The sequence below is a fragment of the Anopheles cruzii genome, chromosome 2, assembly GCF_943734635.1.
Source record: "Anopheles cruzii chromosome 2, idAnoCruzAS_RS32_06, whole genome shotgun sequence".
In the NCBI taxonomy this organism is placed as follows: domain Eukaryota; kingdom Metazoa; phylum Arthropoda; class Insecta; order Diptera; family Culicidae; genus Anopheles; species Anopheles cruzii.
This window is the reverse complement of record NC_069144.1, coordinates 61,807,029-61,827,470: the sequence shown is the minus strand read 5'-3', so window position 1 is coordinate 61,827,470 and position 20,442 is coordinate 61,807,029. Positions and strand designations below refer to the sequence as shown.

Here is a 20,442-nt window from a genome sequence, read left to right as displayed (position 1 = left end):
TTCGGGAACTTTCGAGGCACTCAAAGCTCACAGAGCGTCTCTTTTTCTGGCGCATGGACCGGCACCATCCCTTCTCGATCACTGTGCAGCCTACCGAGCTTTGGGGCTAGAGACTTCAACGAGGGCAATGATACGAGATCATCGTCCATCAAACGGACCTCATTGATAATGTAGCGTTTACGGAACTTCGAAATTGAACTAATAATATAAAAATATTACTTCTTCTCAGAGAGGCCGCCTATCAACTGATTCAAGTTGAGACCCATGAAGCTGCAAGTGGCCTTCGCACGAATAACTCACGCGTGTGTGGTTCCCCTTCATAGGGTCTCAAGCGGAAGCTTTCAGAGCTGTGCGCGCTTCGAGCTGCCGCAGCCCCAGACAGTGTAGATACAGTTTTTCTACCACGAAACAGATCAGATTTGAGGGTTGTCTTCTTCTCGGCCAACTGTTGAGCTTCCATTCAGGGATTGACAAAAAAGAAATCGAAAAAATACCGTTCAATCCGGGTCACTCAGCGCGCCGGACTTCCATTGCACAGCGGACTGTTGGGTGGTACGCACGGCCCCACGAAAGAGTTTATCCGCGCTCAGCTAGTGATCGTCAGGCCGCACGAAATAGTAGTCGGCGAGCGAGAACCGATTGCGTTGAGTACCCTTTCTGCGCTCCCTGTGAGGTGACTAGCTGGGGTTTGCGAATAATTTTGCGCAGTTCCACTCGATACCTTCGCCCGAGCGGTGTGCAGCGTGTGGCGTCGCAGATACGCGTGTCTGCGCAGAGGAACCTTCTCACACTCCACACGAGTTTTCGGTGCGTTTTCGGCGAGCTTTCCACGGCGGTGCGTGAATGTGCGTCGTGTATGTGCGTAACGACGGGTTGAGACGGGTTGTTGGGTGACACGAGCGGTGACAAGCACCGGGGAAGTTCGAAGGTTTCGTGAGTTGCTAAGAAAACGGAAGAAAAAAACAAAAGGACCTCTTTGGTGTCTATTCGGTTTACGAAGCGCGTGCGATCGATCAGTGAAGCCACTCTTCGGCGGCTGTGAACGTGCGTGAATTGTAGCGGAAACAGAAGGAAAACCCGGAGAAAGAATCCACTCAGCATGGCCATGAACTGGCGAAATCGTGTGAACATGTTATCCCTCGGGATCGTGCTGCTTGCCGTTACGACAAACGGAGTCCGCGTTCAGCAACACACATCGAGAAGATTCAAAGGTGAGCCCGATTGAACCCGAACGACGAGTGACACCATTCGTTGTGAGCACGTGCTAAAGAATGTTCTATTATCGTGTTGCTTCAGTGGTCTGCAAACGTTACTATAACCATCGAATTAAACCTTAAAATGTACAAACCCGTATACCAGAAGGTGTTGGCCAAAGTTCAGGCCCGCCTGTAGACTGAGGTCTTGAACAAAGGTCCCAGACCTCACACCTTTCGGCCTTCCAGCGTCGCGGAGGACACGGCGAGTCCTGTGCAGGGTGTAGCCACAGAACACGATCTGGCGCGATTATTATGCAACTGCCTGTAGCCGATTTCATGCAGCCCTGCCCTTCTGCCCTGCACAATTCCGGACTCAGGAGTGTGGGTTATGTGTCCCATTAGCGCCCGGTGTTGTGCCTTACCACGCCACGCCGTTTGTTTTTTATGTTTTATCTCGCGACCCAATAAAATAAGTTCCAACGGTTCTGGGCAAAGGAGCACGGCCACACAACGGCGCGTTCGCTGAGGCCCTTCTGGTGTTTGCAAGCCGCACAATTAAAGGGGTGGCTCCACCGCGGGGTAGCCCATTTGTGCACAGTGTCGTTGCATCGTGCACCGGCGACCGAACGTAGACCCGTCATGCCGTCACGCCAGCCAGAACATACCTTAAGGTAGCACCTATCTGGAGCTAACCGTCGGTGGCCTTTGCTGGGCGATATTTTAGTTTTGCTTTTCATTCCATCGCCACCGACGGCTAGAAGGCACAACTACCGGAACCGATATTCTAACAGTTGGAGCGTTGCCGTGCATGCGTTGCAATGAGGTGGCGTTCTTTAGCGGGGCCAAATTGCTGACATTACGTTTTTCGGACAACTTTATCGAGCAGAACGGGGAGCTAACACATCGCTCAATAAGTTCGCAGGATGACATATAGATGGCGAAACAAATACAGAATCCTTATGATTTTTAGACAGTACCAACCTTCAAACGATATCTGTCAAAGTTTCATGACATTCGGACTATTATTTACCAAGTTACAGTGTGAACAATTCAATCAACTTTTGTAAATTGAAAAAAATGGAAAAATCAGAATTTCGTGTGCTCATTAAGCATTGCTTTGTGATGGGAAAAAATACCGTGCAAACTAAACAGTGGCTTGACAAATGTTATTCGGACTCTGCTCCATCGAGGCAAATGGTTGAGAAGTGGTTTGGTGACTTTAAACGTGGTCGTACGAACACCGATGATGCTGAACGTTCCGGTCGCCCAAATTCGGCAGTTACTGAAGAAAACATACAAAAAGTCCACAAAATCGTCTTATCCGACCGCAAATTGAAATTGAAGGAGATTGCTGAGGCCGTAAAGATATCAGAAGGCAGTGTGTTTACCATTTTGCATGAACATTTGGGTATGCGGAAGCTTTGTTCGAAATGGGTGCCGCGTTTGCTAACACCGGACCAAAAACAACAACGAATCGATGATTCTGAGGCATGTTTGGCCCTATTTAACCGTGATAAAAAGGATTTCTTTCGTCGCTACGTCACAATGGATGAAACATGGATCTACCACTTCACTCCTGGGTCAAATCGGCAGTTGGCTGAGTGGACACCAGCCGGTGAAAGCCGCCCAAAGCGCCCAAAGACTCAAACTTCTGCTGGCAAGGTTATGGCCTCCGTATTCTGGGATAGTCATGGTATATTGTTCATAGACTATCTTGAGAAAGGTAAAACAATCAACAGCGAATATTACATGGCATTGTTGGAACGATTGAAGGCTGAAATCGACGCAAAACGACCGCACATGAAGAAGAAAAAAATTCTCTTTCATCAAGACAATGCACCGTGTCACAAGTCAATGAAAACGATGGTGAAAATGAATGAATTGCACTTCGAATTGTTGCCCCATCCACCATACTCGCCAGATTTGGCCCCCAGCGATTATTGGCTGTTCTCGGATCTCAAAAGGATGCTCCAGGGAAAGAGATTTGGATCGAATGAGGAGGTCATCGCCGAAACTGAGGCATATTTTGAAGGGAAAGATAAATCGTTCTACAAACATGGTATCGAAAAGTTAGAGAAGCGTTGGACTGACTGTATCGCCTTAAAAGGAGACTATGTTGATGAATAAATACAAATTATATCAAAATATTGTTGTTTTATAAGCTATCCTACGGACTTATTGAGCGATGTGTTAAGGCGCGGACCCGTATGGTGGAATGTCGTTAACGGTTGGTCAAAGAACGAAAACGAAATTCGCTGAAAATAATAGCATCTAAGCATATCTCGTAGCACCATTACCGGTCAAACGGAATCGTGCTGTTGAAAGTGGTTGAAGCCGACTTTCAGCTGAATTGCGTTTGGCAATTCGCTGTTGCTGTCTCAAATCGACCCCACTGTTTTTAGACTAAAGCAGCATTTTTCGAGCTACCACCACAGTAAATTCAAATGTAAATAAGGTCACAGTGGCGGCCATGCATTTTGCATCGTACTTTTTTGTTCAAAACCTTTTGTTCAATTTGAGGAACAGGTAATAATAAATCATACGGTTGAATTGGGTAACGATACTTGAAACACGCAGAAAGAAACGAGGTGATAAGAAATTGTGTGTATTTTGCAAAAACAAACAAAGATTTTCCTAACATTTGTCTGTTTCCAAACCTAGCTTTTATGGAAGTGTATATATTTTATCACTTCTGTAAATGACGGATCCTGGCCGATAGATCTTTGGGTTTCACGTCTCGTCTTCCTAGCCATTGGAACACCTCGAAAACGTTTTGGGGAAAGCATTGAAAAAACAACTTCGTAAATTACACCGAAAGTTCATTCGCAAACATGATCACACTTCGGGGAGGCACTTGGTGCCTTGATGGATTGTCATTTTTTCTCGACATTTCACACCCGACGCAGACATCGTGTGAGACACTAACTGCTCAGAAAGTGTACCCCTGAGTACCGGACTACAGGTTCCAAAAGCTGCTGATGATGGTTTCCGATGTTAGTTTGTTTGTCAGCTCCGGGAGCCTAGAAAGCTCTTTTCTCCCTGTTTGCCTTACACTCCACAGTCTATCTTGAACCGGTCCGGCTCAGAAGATTGACAACTTAATCCTGGATGAGGGAATTAAAAATCCGTATTGTTCCGGCACAACGGTAGATATTGATTTGTTCATGTCCAGTCCAATCAGATGAAAGCTTGCATGGTCGCCGGAACTCTTGTCTCTGCTCGCGCAACGACAGAGGCGTTCCACTTTCGTTTTCAATTTTGATCCGCTTCGTATGTGTCAAACATAATTGTTTTTCCGCAAACGGCGGCGATTCCGTCCAATTCCGGCCACCGTCAAATCGAATCCATTGGAATGGAATCCATTTTTGTCGCACGAAACACATTTTTAATCGAATCGACGACTGGTGCAAAGGGAGAAATTAGTATTCCGCTTTCGTCGGCACTTAAACACCCATCGACCGTTGTACGTGGGGCATATGTTATAATTTTTCAGTATGCTCTTCCGCGCGGTTTTGGTTGGTGTGGCTCCCTGTACGGGATGGCCGTTTGAACGTTTGTACCAGTGTTTGCTTTTCGATACCGTGAACGGATGCGTTGGGAATTTTGTGTTCCGTTTCGTTTGTGTTTCGAGAGCCAACAAACATGCAGCGAATTTCAAACGATTTCTTATTCACAATTTCTTACATCTCTTGGATTCGCATTCAACGCATCGAGTGTTCTCAAGAGTCTGTAGCTGTCCAATCTCCCCATAAGCCGCCATCATTTTTTCGTCCCGCAGCAGCAATTGCTTCATTTGTTTTTGCTGCGAGCTTCACTCAACTAGAAATCGGATAAACAGTGTCATCAAAGGAACCATGATTGAAACCAAAGCATATAGAAAAGAAAAGACTTGAAGGGAAAAGTTTGCTGAGGACACAACTGACCTACGGAGCGACATCAGAAGATTAATGGCAAAGTTTATTAATCCATTTGTTTCCATTTGGCCCTAATTCATAGTAGCGAAGGATACGATGGGCCCAGGATAGGATCAACGCACAAACGGTCAATTTACTAACATGAACTTTGCTGCACTGGCTAACAAATGAAGACATTATAGGCCAAGTATTTGCCATAACTATTTGGTCCTGTGCTTCTCTCCTTCTCCCTTTCTCTTTATCTCTCCTTCTCTCTCTGTCTGCTTGTCCTGCTACTGGGAATTTAGTACAATTCAAGACTTGTGGAAGGAAGAAAATCGTTGGCGTGCTAGTTTGCCTTGGTTCATCTGTTGTGGCTGCCGTCTGTGCAACCGAATGGGAAAAACGTAAAGGGCCGTTTACACGTTGCGATATATCGCAGCAATCCCTTGTATGAAACCAATTGCCACGATATATCGCTACGTGTAGACAGCAAAAAAGGAACAAATTGCTTGTATACGACCAGATTGGCAGATCAAAAAAATTGAATGCGCCGAGCATCAATTTCGGTCCAATCTCCATACATGTGTGCGTGTGCTGACGGTGGATAGACATGTGTGCGTGTGTTGATGGCGGTTTGGCATGTTGTTTTGAATGTTTTTAAAGCAAAAGTTTAACGTGAGAATAATGGCTTCGCTTTAAAAGCCATTCCCTTGACCACCGTGACCGATTAGTACTCTTGGTACGTTCTATTTTTTGCTTTGTAACCGAAACGCACAATCCAAAGGCAGACAAACACAGTGTTTCTTCCATGGCTGTTTCCATGACACCGAGATCTGCGATTGCAAATCGCAACGAATACATCGTGGCGTGTAGACGCTCCACCTTGGCTGCGATATATCGCTACGATTAATCGATACAAGGCATTGCTGCGATATATCGCAACGTGTAAACGGCCCTTAAGGATTTATGAGACCACTAACCGTCGGAGAGGACCGGGCCTAGTCAAGCGATTAGAACCCCACTAAGGTGTTGCTTCATAGCGCACGGTCACTCATTTTAGAGCACCACCAAAGGCGGTGGGCTGCACCAGACCCTGCCGTTTGTTTATTGCGGCGACGAGCGGAAAACGGATAATAAAATCCTAAAAGCATTAGTTTGCAGAAATATCGAAGGCGGCCACGAATGGGCCCTGCAGCGCAACGGCAGCAAAACAGCGGCACAATTATACGCCATATAATAAAATAATAAAATGTCGTGACACAGAACGCCTTCGAGTGCCCACTCCTCCGTGACGTGGTCGGTATTCACGGCGGTGCGACCGGTACTTCTATCGATCCGACGTACCACCGTGGCAGCCGAACTCGCATCGCTCGGGGATAAAGTCGAACATCTGGTGGGCTCCTAGCGAACGCGGAAAGTCGGACCTCGTCTCACCGCGTCTGATTTTATCGAGGGTTCAACAGGCTGACAAAACTAGAAGCACACATCTTAGCAGTTCGAATGACCTCACGTTTTCATATACCTCATTAGTTATGGATCTCTGCCCAGGAACTCTGCGGCCACGACATTCTCCAGCATTCCTGGTCAACAGGTAGCAATCGACACAGAGAGCACGGTGGCGTTGGTCTCCATTGAACGACTCGGAAAGTGGCAATCAATGGCAACCCAGATTACGGTTCCGCTCAGGGTATACGAGGTTGTCCTGGCTGTAGCTATGTGCCAAAAGACATATCAGACTTGCATCTGGTGCTTCCAGATATGGCCTGTGGTCATGAGCGTGATTGTTGGTCATATCCGACCCAAATCATGCACGAGTCACACAATCACAGCAGCGCTGGCGAACCGTGGGAGTATGTCTCGAGAACACAAGGTCCAATCTTGAACATGGCCGCCCCAGCCAGAATCCAATCTGGGCCACTGGCTGTTGGGCTTCGCAAAGAAAAAGGAAATGAAACTGAGAAGCACGAAGGAACGGAAGGCAGACAGGAATTGAATGACTGACGTGACTAAGTAAAATTGTCTGACGGAAGTTGTAATTCTATTATTAAAAAACAATAGCTCAAAAAGTTCAATAAGATACTTAGTCAGAAACCCGTTGTACACCCGGATAGCTGTAAAATTTGCACGACATGGGACCCTCGTTTCAACCCGTTCCCGTTCCAGTAAGCAACAGAGAGGGAATAGCATGAAATGCAAACTCTTCAATACACGCGGTAGCTAGTTTTGCTATTTGCCAAGCCTGTAACACGAAAGTGTTAAATGCTCTGGACACGCAACTGATTACTACATTAAACTGCAATTCGGATCATACGGAAGGCATTTAAAACCACATCAAGTAGACATTACACTGACGATCGGGATAAGATAAATCCAGTGACTAATCGCAAATAAATAGAGAGTCTGGATGATTAAATGAGGCTACGATATGCTTAGAGCAATCCCAACGACATACAACACAGAAGCTACTATTTTGAGGTCAAGTCATTGGAAACATAAATGCCTTCAATATTTAACTTCTAACATTTAGAAAAAAGCTAATAACAGCTTATTTTCCATGAATAATAAATGAAACTTCTTTTGAAATATTTCGTTTGATTTTGTGGGAATAAACTTGGTGTTTTACTTGTCTAAGAAAAGGTTTTGAAGAAACAAGTTTACCTTAATTTTGGAACTACCCGTATGCATTAAATTTAAATGGAAAGAAGTGCACAGGCAAATTATGCAACAAAAAACGAAATGTGCAACAATGTGTTCCCGTTTGTGCCAGCAGTATTAATGAAGCGGTTCGTTTCAACGAAATATGTTTGTAGATAGTTTCCGGGCCAGTCATCAAAAATATACCTGCACGGCATGCCGAACAATTACGTAATGCAACAGTTCTCGTGTAGACATTTTTTCATCGGTTCCGGACCCTTCATCATTTTACTAAGAGACTTATGTATTACAGGGCCTAGCATGCCCGCCATACCAAACATAACATCATTAAAACTAAAAATTGAATAAACGTGAACGACTCGTCGTTTGAATGTTTGAGATTCGCTTTTTTCATACAAGCATTATAGAGAAGGTGCATCGAAGCATCGAACGAATGGAGCGTAGTGCTCTTGCAGTTTCATTTACGGAACACTCCGGAAGGCAAAGATTCCATGCGCACCATAAATGGCTGCCAGGAAGACCGTCCATGCAATGTAACCCAACGCTGAAACTCGAACATGGTTAGACAGAGAGTATCTGACTTTAAATGATGATAGACTGTACGGTGTCGCATTGTAGCTTTATTGCGATTAATGCATTTTCCTTGTTAATCACCCCGGTGTCGAGGCAATGGTTAGCATTCGTTGTCTACTAAAATGTGACTAAAAATGGTTATAATTCCTGGAGATAAAAGTCAAATGTAAAAGTAACTACGGTCACGCATCTATAGAGAGATTCGCGATGTATTCGTGTTACCTTTCCCGGATCATGGGTTGTAGAAGCTTTGCTGAACTTAAATGAAACGAAAATGAACGTATCTCGATCAAGCTCCTCGATTTGCTACACACCGACGGAAGCCCTGTCATGTTCTTGCCAAGAAGAAGCTGCGTTAGTGCATCCAATTTCCTAGTATTCCAGTGCACTTGCATCTATGTCCTTGTGAAGACGACACCGATGGTTGTATGTTCAACAAATTGATCAGTGATGAGGAGGGCAAATAGGAAACAAGTTTCAATAAGAAAGCCAAACGCTGGTAGAGATGCATTGGTGATGATTGGAGCAGATACCGCTCTGTTTCGGTGAGAAGGGAATTAAATATTCATCCTCTGCTTTGCGCCGAATACTGCTACTTCCTGTAAATATTGCACGAAGGTGTAGTGCCCCGCACACCGACCATAAAATACCGTTGCCCATGTGTGCTCTCGCTCCCCGAAGTCTAATTGGAATTATGGAATTAAACCTGGCGATCGCTAACGGTGCTTCACGCTTTAAAACAAACACAGGCGTCTGAGCAGTGCTCAAAAAGCATCACTGGAAAGGTATGTGTAGCCCGATGGCTATTCAAGAGCCGATCGCAGTCAACCGCAACGGCTAATCTTTTTCACTCCCGAAACCAGGCGATTGAATGGTCGACCATGGTTCATGTTGAGCCGCATGGTTCATGATGGTTTGATGAAAGCTGCTTCCTCGCTACCATACCAACACAAACCCGCACCACAGTTCTGACGCAGTTCGGGGAGCACTCAACCAGAATCCAACACTCCGCCAAACAGGTTTCACAAAATCCAAACCTTCTGTACACACACCGGTGCGCACCAAACCTGTCCAATTTCAGAGACCCGTGAAGGGGGCAATTCAGTTATGCTTTCCTCGCGCTTCTCCCCAACCTCGCTCAAGAGCAATGGAACGGGAAAACGAATATAGGCAACGCACACGGACGAACGAATCTGGGTGAACCGACCGAACGTTAATTGTGTCAGTGGGACTCTGGACGTCCAATTCTAGACGCACGACGGTCCGATCACTTCTCCTGGGTGGTGGAAGCTGTGACACTGACATTTGACGCTCGACCATTGGGCGAGTTAAACGCAAGTATTCCACACTGGAACCCGTAAGTTCCGTTTCACTCTGATTTGTTCAAGGAGTTATTGAGTTAGGTCAGCAAACAGGTTGATTGGGGCGCGCGTGATACTTGCCCTCAAAGGGCGAAGCAATCATCGGTGCCATATTCTACTATGACCAATCCCTGACTTTCTAAGGCCTTTTTGATTAAAACTCCTTTCCAACTTCATGATACCGATGATCGTTTAGCCGAATGGAAAGAGTTTGTTGACGAAACAAACATAATCACCAACCATTTGTTTCTGAGATGGAACTGTTAGCGGGCACGAAACGGAACAGAATATTCGTCGTAAAAGCCTTTACCGGTCAGTAATAGTTACGAATGAGTTCAGGCAAAACCTGCTATTGTTTTACAAATTACAAATTCATAGTAGGAATGTACTAAAAACTGGGTAACATCAAAATACATAAACCATACGTTTTCGGAACGAATCGCTCAACATTTTTCACAATTATCAGATCGTTTCAACAATTGTAGTCATAAATTATTCAAGCAAAAATTTCTGCGCTAGTTTGGAATAAGCAATTCATGGTCTCTCTCAGTGCATCACCTCCGGAGCCTAAATTGGGTCCACCGTAAATCATTCGGTTTCACATGAACCGTAAAGCGGATGTGCTGTTGGTTCCCTAGACGATCTCGCGTAAACCAAGAAAGCAGCTTCTTGCATCGTCGCTTTCGGTCGTCACCGTTCGGCGCCACCGTTAATCGACGTTTCGAACTTACGGACAGCCAATGATTTTTGGCGGCCCACGCCAACCGTGCTTTTCCTTTATCATTTCTAGGCCAAGCAATTTATGAAACTTTCCTGGCTGACGAGAACACATGCCCCTCCAAACACGCCGTCTGATCTCACTGAAACTTACCTGCAGCTCCACTTCTTTTCAGTGGCCACTGGGCACGCAAAACAAATTGGCCCGTTTGTTGTTTTCCTTGTGGAACCAGTTTTTGCTACGCGGACTCATTAAAAAGTAGCTCCAGTTTTACGCCATTCATGGCGCTCGTATGACCATGCGGCTCGATTTATCATTTTTCACCAGACGGGAGAAATTCGTGTCGTTGCACTAAAGCATCATGAATTTTACAATCCGTGCCAATCCAAAACCCGGGGAGAAAATTTAGGGTCACTTAAAACCCGCCACCAACTCAGAAGCAACCACCGGTAATGGCATCGACAGTCGATTAATTTATCTATTTATTAAATAAGCCTAGCCCAACCGGAAGACATGAAAAACTGGGAAACTAAAGCAAAAGTGGCTTAAACCCTAAGGTGGGATAAGCTGGACGTACCTCAATGGCCAGTTCCGTAGAGAAAACGGTTCCGCTTCAGTTCCTATCCGTTGCACTGTAATCAACTGGAATCAACTCCGTCCACAACTTGGGCGACGCTAATCTTGGGCGCAAGCTAACACCTGAGAGCCATGTCGCGTCCTTAGGGTCGTGGCTAGGCGAGAGTTGTATCCGGTTCGATTAGGCTTTGAGCCATAGGAACCCCCGCGAGTCACGGAGTTCACGCTGCGCTCGTTAATTGACCACATCCGTTGCATATTTACCACCCACCAACAGCAGCTTTTAATCGAGCAGAACGGTCAAACCCTTACGCACCGATGCAAGACTGAATCGTGGTGCACGGTTAAAGCCATTACGCGTTGTGTAGGGTGCATAAAAAGTAAGCAAGCAACCGCCCCGCATGGTCAATATCTGATTTCTTAGAATGCCGATATGTACCGCATGCCAGCGTCATGTACATTCCTAAGCGTGCGCCTTGCGCCTCAACATGTTTTCAAGAGACTTACAAAAGCGCTATGAAAAAAAGTGCACAAGGTCTGCCAAGGTGCACCTGTCTCTCAAACCAATTAATTTAATTTGAATACTATCTCAATAGAAAGACCAGTTGTGACTTTTTTAATGAATATTGAATATTTTCCATTATGGCTCTGCTACAATGTAACATTTTTGTCAACAAGCTCTCTCATAAGCGATTGCAATAACAATTTTTGTTTTAGTGTTTATAATAGAAACGGCAACGGAAAATGTCTAGGAGCCATGCCCGTTTGGACCTTATCCTATAGAATAAAAACTCGAAAAACGTTGGAAAGTATATAGTTAAATTATCGCTGGTTCAGCAGTTCCGCTACGATGCGCGAATGTTAGAAAGAATCCAAAGACGACAAAGCTAAATGAGTTTCACATTCACATCACTCTGTTAGTACCGATAGGTTCCGGCGTTCGGTTGGTTTCTCGCCCAATCAATTTCTCTCTATTGCTCCGACGTAGGTTAGGTTTAATTTCTTTCAACACTCCATTAGCCGCACACCGAAAACGCAGGCACAAATAGCGTATTTCAATTTCTAGAAAGCCAAATGCGGAACGGAGTTAAAAAGCAGCCACCAAATCATAATTACCATCACCCACCGCGGCTGCCATAAATCTCGACCGAAAACGTAGATGATTTGCATAACACAATAAATTTGAGACGCCCTAGGGTACCGCATCTGAGAGCGATGACCGCTCCGAAATGACTATGATCAACACCACGTCACACTGACCCATAAACGAGCGGGGATTGTCAATCAGTACACTATTAGTATCAGCAATGGCCATTAATCAGCAGCAGCTAACTGACCGCTATGCAAAGGATACGGATTTTGAAGTATAAATCGATTTCGTTTGACTGCTGCCGAGTGCGTTTGCTGGCCGAGAAAGCATGCCACGTTTTATGGCACGCTTTACAGGTTAAGGTGTGAAATAATGAACCATTAGCTCGCTGAACCATGAGCTGTGCTACCGCTGTACTAAGCCTGTAAAAAATCTCTTCTCCCTCGGAGAAAAGTCGTTAACAAATTCATTAGGTTGATAATCGTAAAGCGAAAAGATTGTGCAACAAACTTCGGAGCAATGGTTATGAATCGCATGACTTCATCGTTAGTCGAGATTTAAGTGTACAAGTTTTATGGTAATCAACTTGAAACGAAGAAGACAAAGATCTAAAATGTTGTATCTCAAAGAAAGATGATTTTTTGCATGTTACCACCAATTCCAGAACAGTGTATCAGATGTTAGGTAAATCCGTTTTCATTAATTTAGATAGATGATCTGAGCGATCGCCCAACAAAGTCTCTCCCAGTACAGCCACGACCTACTGAAGCTTTGACTCACATTGCCCTTGTGGCGTGAATCATTTACACATGCCTCTACGAAGCACAGCATCCATGACAACCATTAATACGTTTATAAGATTGTAAGTCGAGAGTTATCTCAGTTTCTGTCCTCGTCATGGACTGTTTTACTTTCTGTTCATGCGGATCCTGGTTTGCATCGCTTTGGGAAAGCAAACCAGAGACAACTTTCACGCCCCAAGCTCGCAGCGCATACCGGCGAGTTCAAACAACCTTGAACCAGATTCGTGCTTTCGGTCAGCTCGGGGATAGGCTATAAACGACTACAGTTGTGATTCAGATCTTAGCACGATGTGTTGTTTTACAGCAGCAACCCGAGAGGTTCGTGTGCTAGTGTAACACCCGGCAATCTAGAGGGATTGAATTTCTTCATCGAACTGCACTGTTGGTGTCCCTATTCTAGTGCCGGTTCCTTGCGGAACATATATTGGACCTAGAAACGAGTCTCCAGCGAGACCGGCAAGACACCTGCGAGGCCTCAGCAACCTGCATAAATTCCTTCGAGCGCCATTGTATTGACAAATTTGGCGAGTGTTTTCATGTTGGGTTTCTCGTGGTTCCCACCGCGTCAACCATCCTACACACTTAATTCCTTGCGATCCAGCACCCGATAGCTAGAACATGAGTTCGTGCTCTACCACTTCGCAACTTGCTGCGGCCCAGACGATGTATAGCCGGCTCTGAGAATTGCCACCATACTGGTTCCTGTTGCCCTTCTAACGCTCTGACAGCAGCAAGTTACACAATCTAATTTAAATTCAATAACTATTTCGCAATCAACACAACAAACAGGTCCACGAGCGGACACTTCCACAGCTGCCGCGTATCCTGCACCAGGTCTATTGCTATTGAACTCTAGTCTCTGGTGCCGTTTAACCCTTCTCAACTCACCTAGGGCTATTTTATCGAGGAAAACGAACCTTATTTATTTTTTAGAGAACGACTATCGCTCGAATTACTTTCGACTGAAGCCACGAAAACGGGTCCGCCTCGACGGCTTAAACCGCGTTTATGTTGTTTGTTTTTCGGCCTTGTTTTTCTAGCGTTTGCAAATGAGATGGAGAAGGATTTGAACGGTTCAATCAACCGACAGAGGGTAAACCGCAATGCAAAGTAAATAGCTGACGAAACTTTTTTTTATAATTCTCCTAAGTTAAAAAATGTTGTTCTGGAAATAGTTTAGCATTGCAGAAAAGGTTCCAAACCCTTCGATCGATGAGTAATTTTACAAGCGCAACATACACTTTTATGCGAAGCAAAGCAAAAATGTTTTCCGCTTGTTTGCTTGTTTTCTGTTGTCCGCTTGTTCTTAACACATTTTGAGTATACTCACTTGCAAAGCAAACCCCAAATGAAATGTTTACATTAACATAACAACAAATGTTTGCAAACGTGCGCAAGTTTGAACACAACATGCATAACACTGTGTTTTCATGAAAGTGATTTGTTTCAAAATTCAGACAAAAAAACCATCGAGGACCATAAACTTCTTCAAAAATTGTTGTCAGCAAAGGGGCAGAACTTCATCTAAGCCTCTTCTCACGCCGCTAGCAGACCCCTGGCACTGGGTTTATTTAAATGATGATGATAATTATTGCTGATGGTTGAGCTTGATGCTGCTAATTGCACATGCCACAGTTCGAAAAACCTCCACAGAGACGTAAGGCAAGTTATGTGTAGATTGAGAGCTCCCCTTTCGCACAACCGCTTGCAATCGGTGCCTTCGTTCGTGGTTTGCGATGCCTGCAGGTATAGTAAAAATTTATTAAATCACACAACCTGTAATTTTCGCCAACCCCAAAAGAGCCCTGTGGCATCTCAGTGCGACCCCAAGCGCTCAAATCGATTTCCGTAGGCCAAGGAATCGGAAGGTTAATTGGTCGACTGTAATCAGACCCCAACCACCTGGTCGAACGAATACAAGACTGCTAGTGAGGCCAGGTTTTGGAAATTTCTCCAACTAATTGGCCTTGGATTCCATTTAGTTCACTAAAATAGAATTAATGGTTTCCCATTAAGAAATAAAATAAATCTACAAGAAGCTTGTTGGCGCAACCACAGGAAGGAATTTTCTTTTCCTTTCAAATTATAGTCATGTTTTCAAAATATAGCCAGCAATGTGACTTCTTTGCTGCATGAATTGGATAAAAAATCAGGTCAAACCCTTTTTTGATGCACTTGCAAAAGTTGGTGGTGTCGTTGGTGACTTTAGTAAAATCGGTCATTGATATTAAATTCTGCCATCGATGGCAAAACCACCGAAGGGCCCCTTAAAAACGGTCACAGCCGTAGTTTGAAACTCACACTGTTCGATGGCAGCAAATGTATTGCCAGCAACTGGTCTTGGTGGATACCGAACGACGGCTTTGGAGTTCTACCAACCCATGCAGTCCCCTGCATATCGATGACAAAACGTGTGGTTTGTTGGACTCTTGATTAATAACTTAACACATAATCTAGTCTGTGGTCAACGGCTCAAGGATAAATCCCAACCGAGTTACAGTCAGAAGTTAAGCAAACAGTTTCTTTATGAAATGGCGCCGTCCGTTGAATCCTGAAATCAGTGGAAATTGGAGAAGGACAACTTCATCGCCTTCGAAATGTGGTCACCACCTCCAAGGACACCCTAGCGACGGTTCCTTAGAGCAAACAATCGATGGCAGTACTGTTGTCAACGGTGACATAACCCGTTCATGGTCGAATGAACGCCACCGTCGTCCGCAGCTCCAACGTTTAGGCAGAGAACTTTCGCTTTCACTCCATTGTTTCTTTTGCCCCCCGACACACGCACACACAACATGTCTGTATAGGAGCGCTTCGCTTGTTGGGAACCTATGGAGCGTAACTGACTGAATTTCACAGCTGACACTGGGCGAATTCGCCCTCTGGTTCATCAGTTACGACGAAAAGTTCTCATAATTTTTTTCGTTTCTCATAGCTCGAGAAGCCAGTTGTTTTCTCTATTTCGTGCCTCATTGCATGCTTATCAATTTATGTGCGTACTTCTGTATTTAGTAAATGCCCTAAAAGGCTACGAAAACTGTCAAAAACCCTATCTAGAGGATATTCCTTATAGGCACTTCGGCATATTCGAGTCTCTTCTGCTGAAATTTGAACACAACATAAACCAGCTCGAAATATCCCTAACATACCACAAACACTAAAATTAGATTCGTTATGTTTTCTTTTTCCACAATTTCAGGTAGGAAGCCGGTTGATCGGTGATTTCGTACTTTATTTCACGTGGATTGTTGCTTTTAACGCCGTGACATTCGCGAATGCCACCGCGTAAGTACAACACAAACAGGAGATATTGGAGGAGCGCTCCAGCATAAAACTTTCGAAACATTTTTTTTCTAGTTTTTGTCCGTAAGGATATACGCTCAACCAAAGAAAGAAAACAAGTGCACCTATTTTGGGTGTTGGATATGTAGAACAAAATGTTGATACTTGCAATCAAAACTTTTCTGGCGTGGACTCTCATGGGTTAGTTGTAGTCTACATGGGTTTTGATTGCTTTGCTCGATTGTGCATTTTTTAGAATGTAAGCAAATATTCGAATGTTTGACAAAAAGTACATATTGTGTGTATGTTTACCATTGTTTGTTGTGCTTCAATACACAAACGATTGAGAGACCAGAAAAGCTTAAAAAATGCGCAACTTTTCAATTTATTGAGAACATTTGTTCAACATGTTTCAAACCCCCTTACCTCCCCAATTAGTCCATATGAGAGTCAATTATACAACAAGCTAACGCCACGAAACATATCCACGAATCACAGGTTGTGGTCAGTTCTATAGTGTGGTAAAGTAGCGTTTTTGAAGGGGCTCACACATTTCGTAATGGCAACCGAAAGCCTTTTTTCGTGCGAACCAAGAAACCCTTCATCAGAACAAGATGGCGTGCCCATCGTGTGGTCGTGCGGTCAACGTGAAATCAGATCGTAGATTTATAATATTTGCGCAACTAACGCACTTGCGCCACAACGTAATTGCAAATTTTGTGCACTACATGCTCGGTGCTCCACAAAATCCTCGCCCGCCAAAGCCGTGGCCAGCGCATGAGGTTTCAAAGCCCATTGATGGACCGGTCTGCCACGCCAACATGAATGAAAATCGTATGGAACAACAGTAAAAACACGCCACGTGATATGCTGCGGCGAAGTTCAAACATTCCTCGCCCCTCGATGGCTTCATTAGTGAAGCAGTTTCGCGGTTTCGGCCAACCATAGCGTGTGTTTTCGCAGTCCACGGAGTTCTCGATCCATACTGTTTCAGTAGAATGTCAAGCGCTCCTCGAGGGAAGTTTGCTATAGTCCTCGTTTGGATTTATATTCTTCCGGTCGCTAATGAGAATAATGCGATCGAAGGCCAACAAAAACCCATTCGGTCCTGAGGTAACGTTTCGCCTGTAATGATTGGACGCTTCTTCAAAAACTTTCACTTCTCCATACTCTGTTGACTTAAAACAGTTACATAATTTTAAGCTTTGATGAAATTTGTTCACAGTCTAAAAGATCTATAGAAACACGACTGACTGATATAATAAATTGAGTCATAGTCAAGCAAAGAAATTTAGCAGATTTTTAGCCCCCTATTCGACATGATGGCGTACAATTGAAGCTTACGTATTGGAGCTAAACTTTTACCCGCCTTGTATCTTAACGCATCATGAGCAAAGCATCAGGGAGAGATCAAGATCACCATGCGAATCGCAAATCTCGATTCGTCACGGAGTAGCGGTCCGTGAAATCGCTTCGTTAGTGAATTTATTTAAGACAATGTGGAGCCACACGAACCGTACACTTTGAACGCATCAGCCAACCAACTATCCATCGGAAGTGAGCCATCGGCCAACCACCGTTGCCATAGCAACGCAGCTTTCACGCGTCTAGGAACATCGGGAAAGTAGGCGCTGCGTTGCGATGCGCCGTTTTTCCACAGACATCACTGCGACGGAAGTGTTTGTCTTGATTAGCTAAGGTGAGCCAGGACGGGCTAGGAGGTGCTTGGAGATTTTGGGAGGTGTAATTTGATTTAGTTTTATGCTCGGCCGCATCCACGGCGGGCGGTGCACGTCCCACTCAAGGCACAGTGGTTTCCACCACCACCAACGACGACCATCATTTCAGCTGAAAAGGAACTTAATTAACCCTCCAGCGAACCACAAAACGTTGCAAAGCCCGCCCGCTGAGCGTGTCGGCTTGAACTCGAACAAATATAAATTGAAAAAGAAACACTCCAAAGCTTCCCAAAACGGTTCTTGGAATTTTATAGCCGATTCATTTAGGGCTTTTAAAGATATTTTTTCAGAAGAAGCTAAAAGAAAGAACGTTCTGAGTAAGTAGACGCTTTAATGAGATGCAGTTTAACAATTTATAACTTTGAACGTCAGGATAACGTGTAGCCTCTAGTAGTCTCTAAATCGTTGGCATGTAGTCAACGTGCTTACTCAGTATGGGACATTAGAATAAGTAGCCGCCGGAGCACCCCTAAACATTCACTAGCACTGCAGGTTAAGGCTTTTCAGTTGTTAAACGGGCTTTACCAATCTTGTTGCACGGAGCGTTGAAGCTTTTCGAAGATAGCTGTAACCAAACTGGCTGGTCTTGCGGAGGTCTTGCATATTTTTAGGTCAACTCACCGTCCGGTTCAACCACTTACATGGCGGTCTTTATTTGTATCTGTGCGCCGGAAATTCGAGTTCTCAAGATTGTCTCACCAGTCCCAGTTAGCCCAGACAGCGAAGGTTGTAGCACTTGGCAGCAGCGGTCTCACAACTAGCCTAAATAAAATGCTTCCATGGGGGTGTAATTACTTAATTTCAACACCGTAAACCAGTATTTTATTTCATCCTGCCTCTTCACGGTCGCTGGATCCTAAGAGGTTGACATCTAAGGCCGATAGTTACGATCGGCCGGATTGCTTGGTGGTTGAGAAGAAATCGACCGAGTTGCGTAGGGCCACACTTTGGATACCCGGACCAGGCATAAGCGAGTACATCGTGAGATACTTTGGCTCGGTAAGATTTGACTGTTTCGATCGCGACGAGAAACGAAACCAAGACCAACAGCTGACATAGCCTGGAATTGCGGGTATGACCATGAACATAACGGAATACTGTGTATCAACGCCAGAGCCACTCTGCCAACTGTTTTCTGGGTAACTACAACCTCACGTCAGCCACTTGTGCAGAAGAGGAAAATGAAAGTACTTGTATTTTCCAACTTAACTGGTGGACTACGGTGGATATTTTGAAACACAGCCAGGACAGAAGAGTAGAGCTGCCTCAGAAGAACAAAAAAACGTAGGACCCAGAGCTACCTAGGACCCAAGGCTACCGACTAAAGTGTTGAAGAACTATGCTGCACTAGGCATAGCGTTGCGCGAAAAAACGCGGTCCAGGTGGAAGACATACTCGCGCTTGATTGTATCATTAAAGCAACGGAATCGGGCCAACCGAAGGAAACCGGTTTTTAAAAGGCTGAACTTCAACGCCATATTCGTAGAATTAGTTCAGCACGCGAACAACTGCAGAACTGCAGCGGTTTGGGTAGTTTCTTTCGAGTCTTTTGAGCTGGACTTTAATTAGCTCGTAAAAGCCGCTTGGACCACGGTTCGAACACTGAAAGCCAGGTTTCTGGCCCTACGGACAAAACTGACGCATCAATTCTAATGGCCTTCTTCTGCGCGATGTCCGATCGGCGGAGCCACCCATTTTAAGCTTATCAATTAATTGGACACAACAAATCTGGCGTTTGTTCGATCGAATCCGAAACAATAGACCAGGGGTTCGGGATTCTTCACGGTGGATGCCATAAATTACGAGAGGATGTAAAGGCTGCCAGCGTTAATCGTGAATAGTGGCTTGAAAACATTTCCGAAATTCTATCGCCATTGACAGCTTGTGCCATTAAACGGTACAACGATACAAGAACAATCACCAGCGCTCACTGAAATTGACAGGTTTCGGTAGGTTTTACTATCGCTCACCGCTGAAACAACCTTTCAGAAGCTAACTCAACAAATGCCAACGACTTCAGTGTGCCAATATTTCTTCGCTTCCTTTCGGCCAAATTTGAGAGGTCTTCATGACGAAACCATCATTTTGGTTCAATTGCCTCGCCTTGATCTTGAAACCACGGCGTCGACGGCCGTTGGTGCGGTTTTCTCGTGTAGAGTTTGAACTCAACCGAACCGAAACGACGATGGTTGTAGACAATTATTCCATTCATTTAACCTTGTACGGAGATCACTTTCGCTTCCGCGATAGGGACGCAGAATCTACACCAATCTACCTTACTTTTTTACTCACTTATTTGGTAAATGCAACCGCTGAGCGTGCCCTCGTGCCAGAGGTTCGCTTGATCGTTCGCGCTCAAGTGTCTTTGTTTGCCATCTTGTTAAACTGGCCGTTCTAACATCACTTCAGATACAACAGCACCGTACACTAAAAACCAACGAAAAAAGGTTAAAGTATTATAAATAAAAGCGAAGAGTAATCGACATACCTTTGAAATATTAAACTTACTGCCATCAATCAAAATAGTAAAGTGTCCCCAACGCCGGTGACTCT

At 44.8% G+C, this 20,442-nt stretch overlaps 1 protein-coding gene across 2 annotated transcripts in view; it reads left to right on the top strand.

Moving 5' to 3' along the window:
• The first annotated feature begins 759 nt into the window (after nucleotides 1-759).
• The window catches only part of LOC128277998 (uncharacterized), a 66,944-nt gene continuing 47,261 nt past the window's right edge, over nucleotides 760-20,442 (top strand). For both annotated transcript variants that reach the window (XM_053016621.1, XM_053016620.1), the window contains exon 1: nucleotides 760-1,211. In XM_053016621.1, the coding sequence (XP_052872581.1) occupies nucleotides 1,100-1,211 (112 nt within the window). In that variant the 5' untranslated portion in view covers nucleotides 760-1,099. The remainder of the gene's footprint in view (nucleotides 1,212-20,442) is intronic.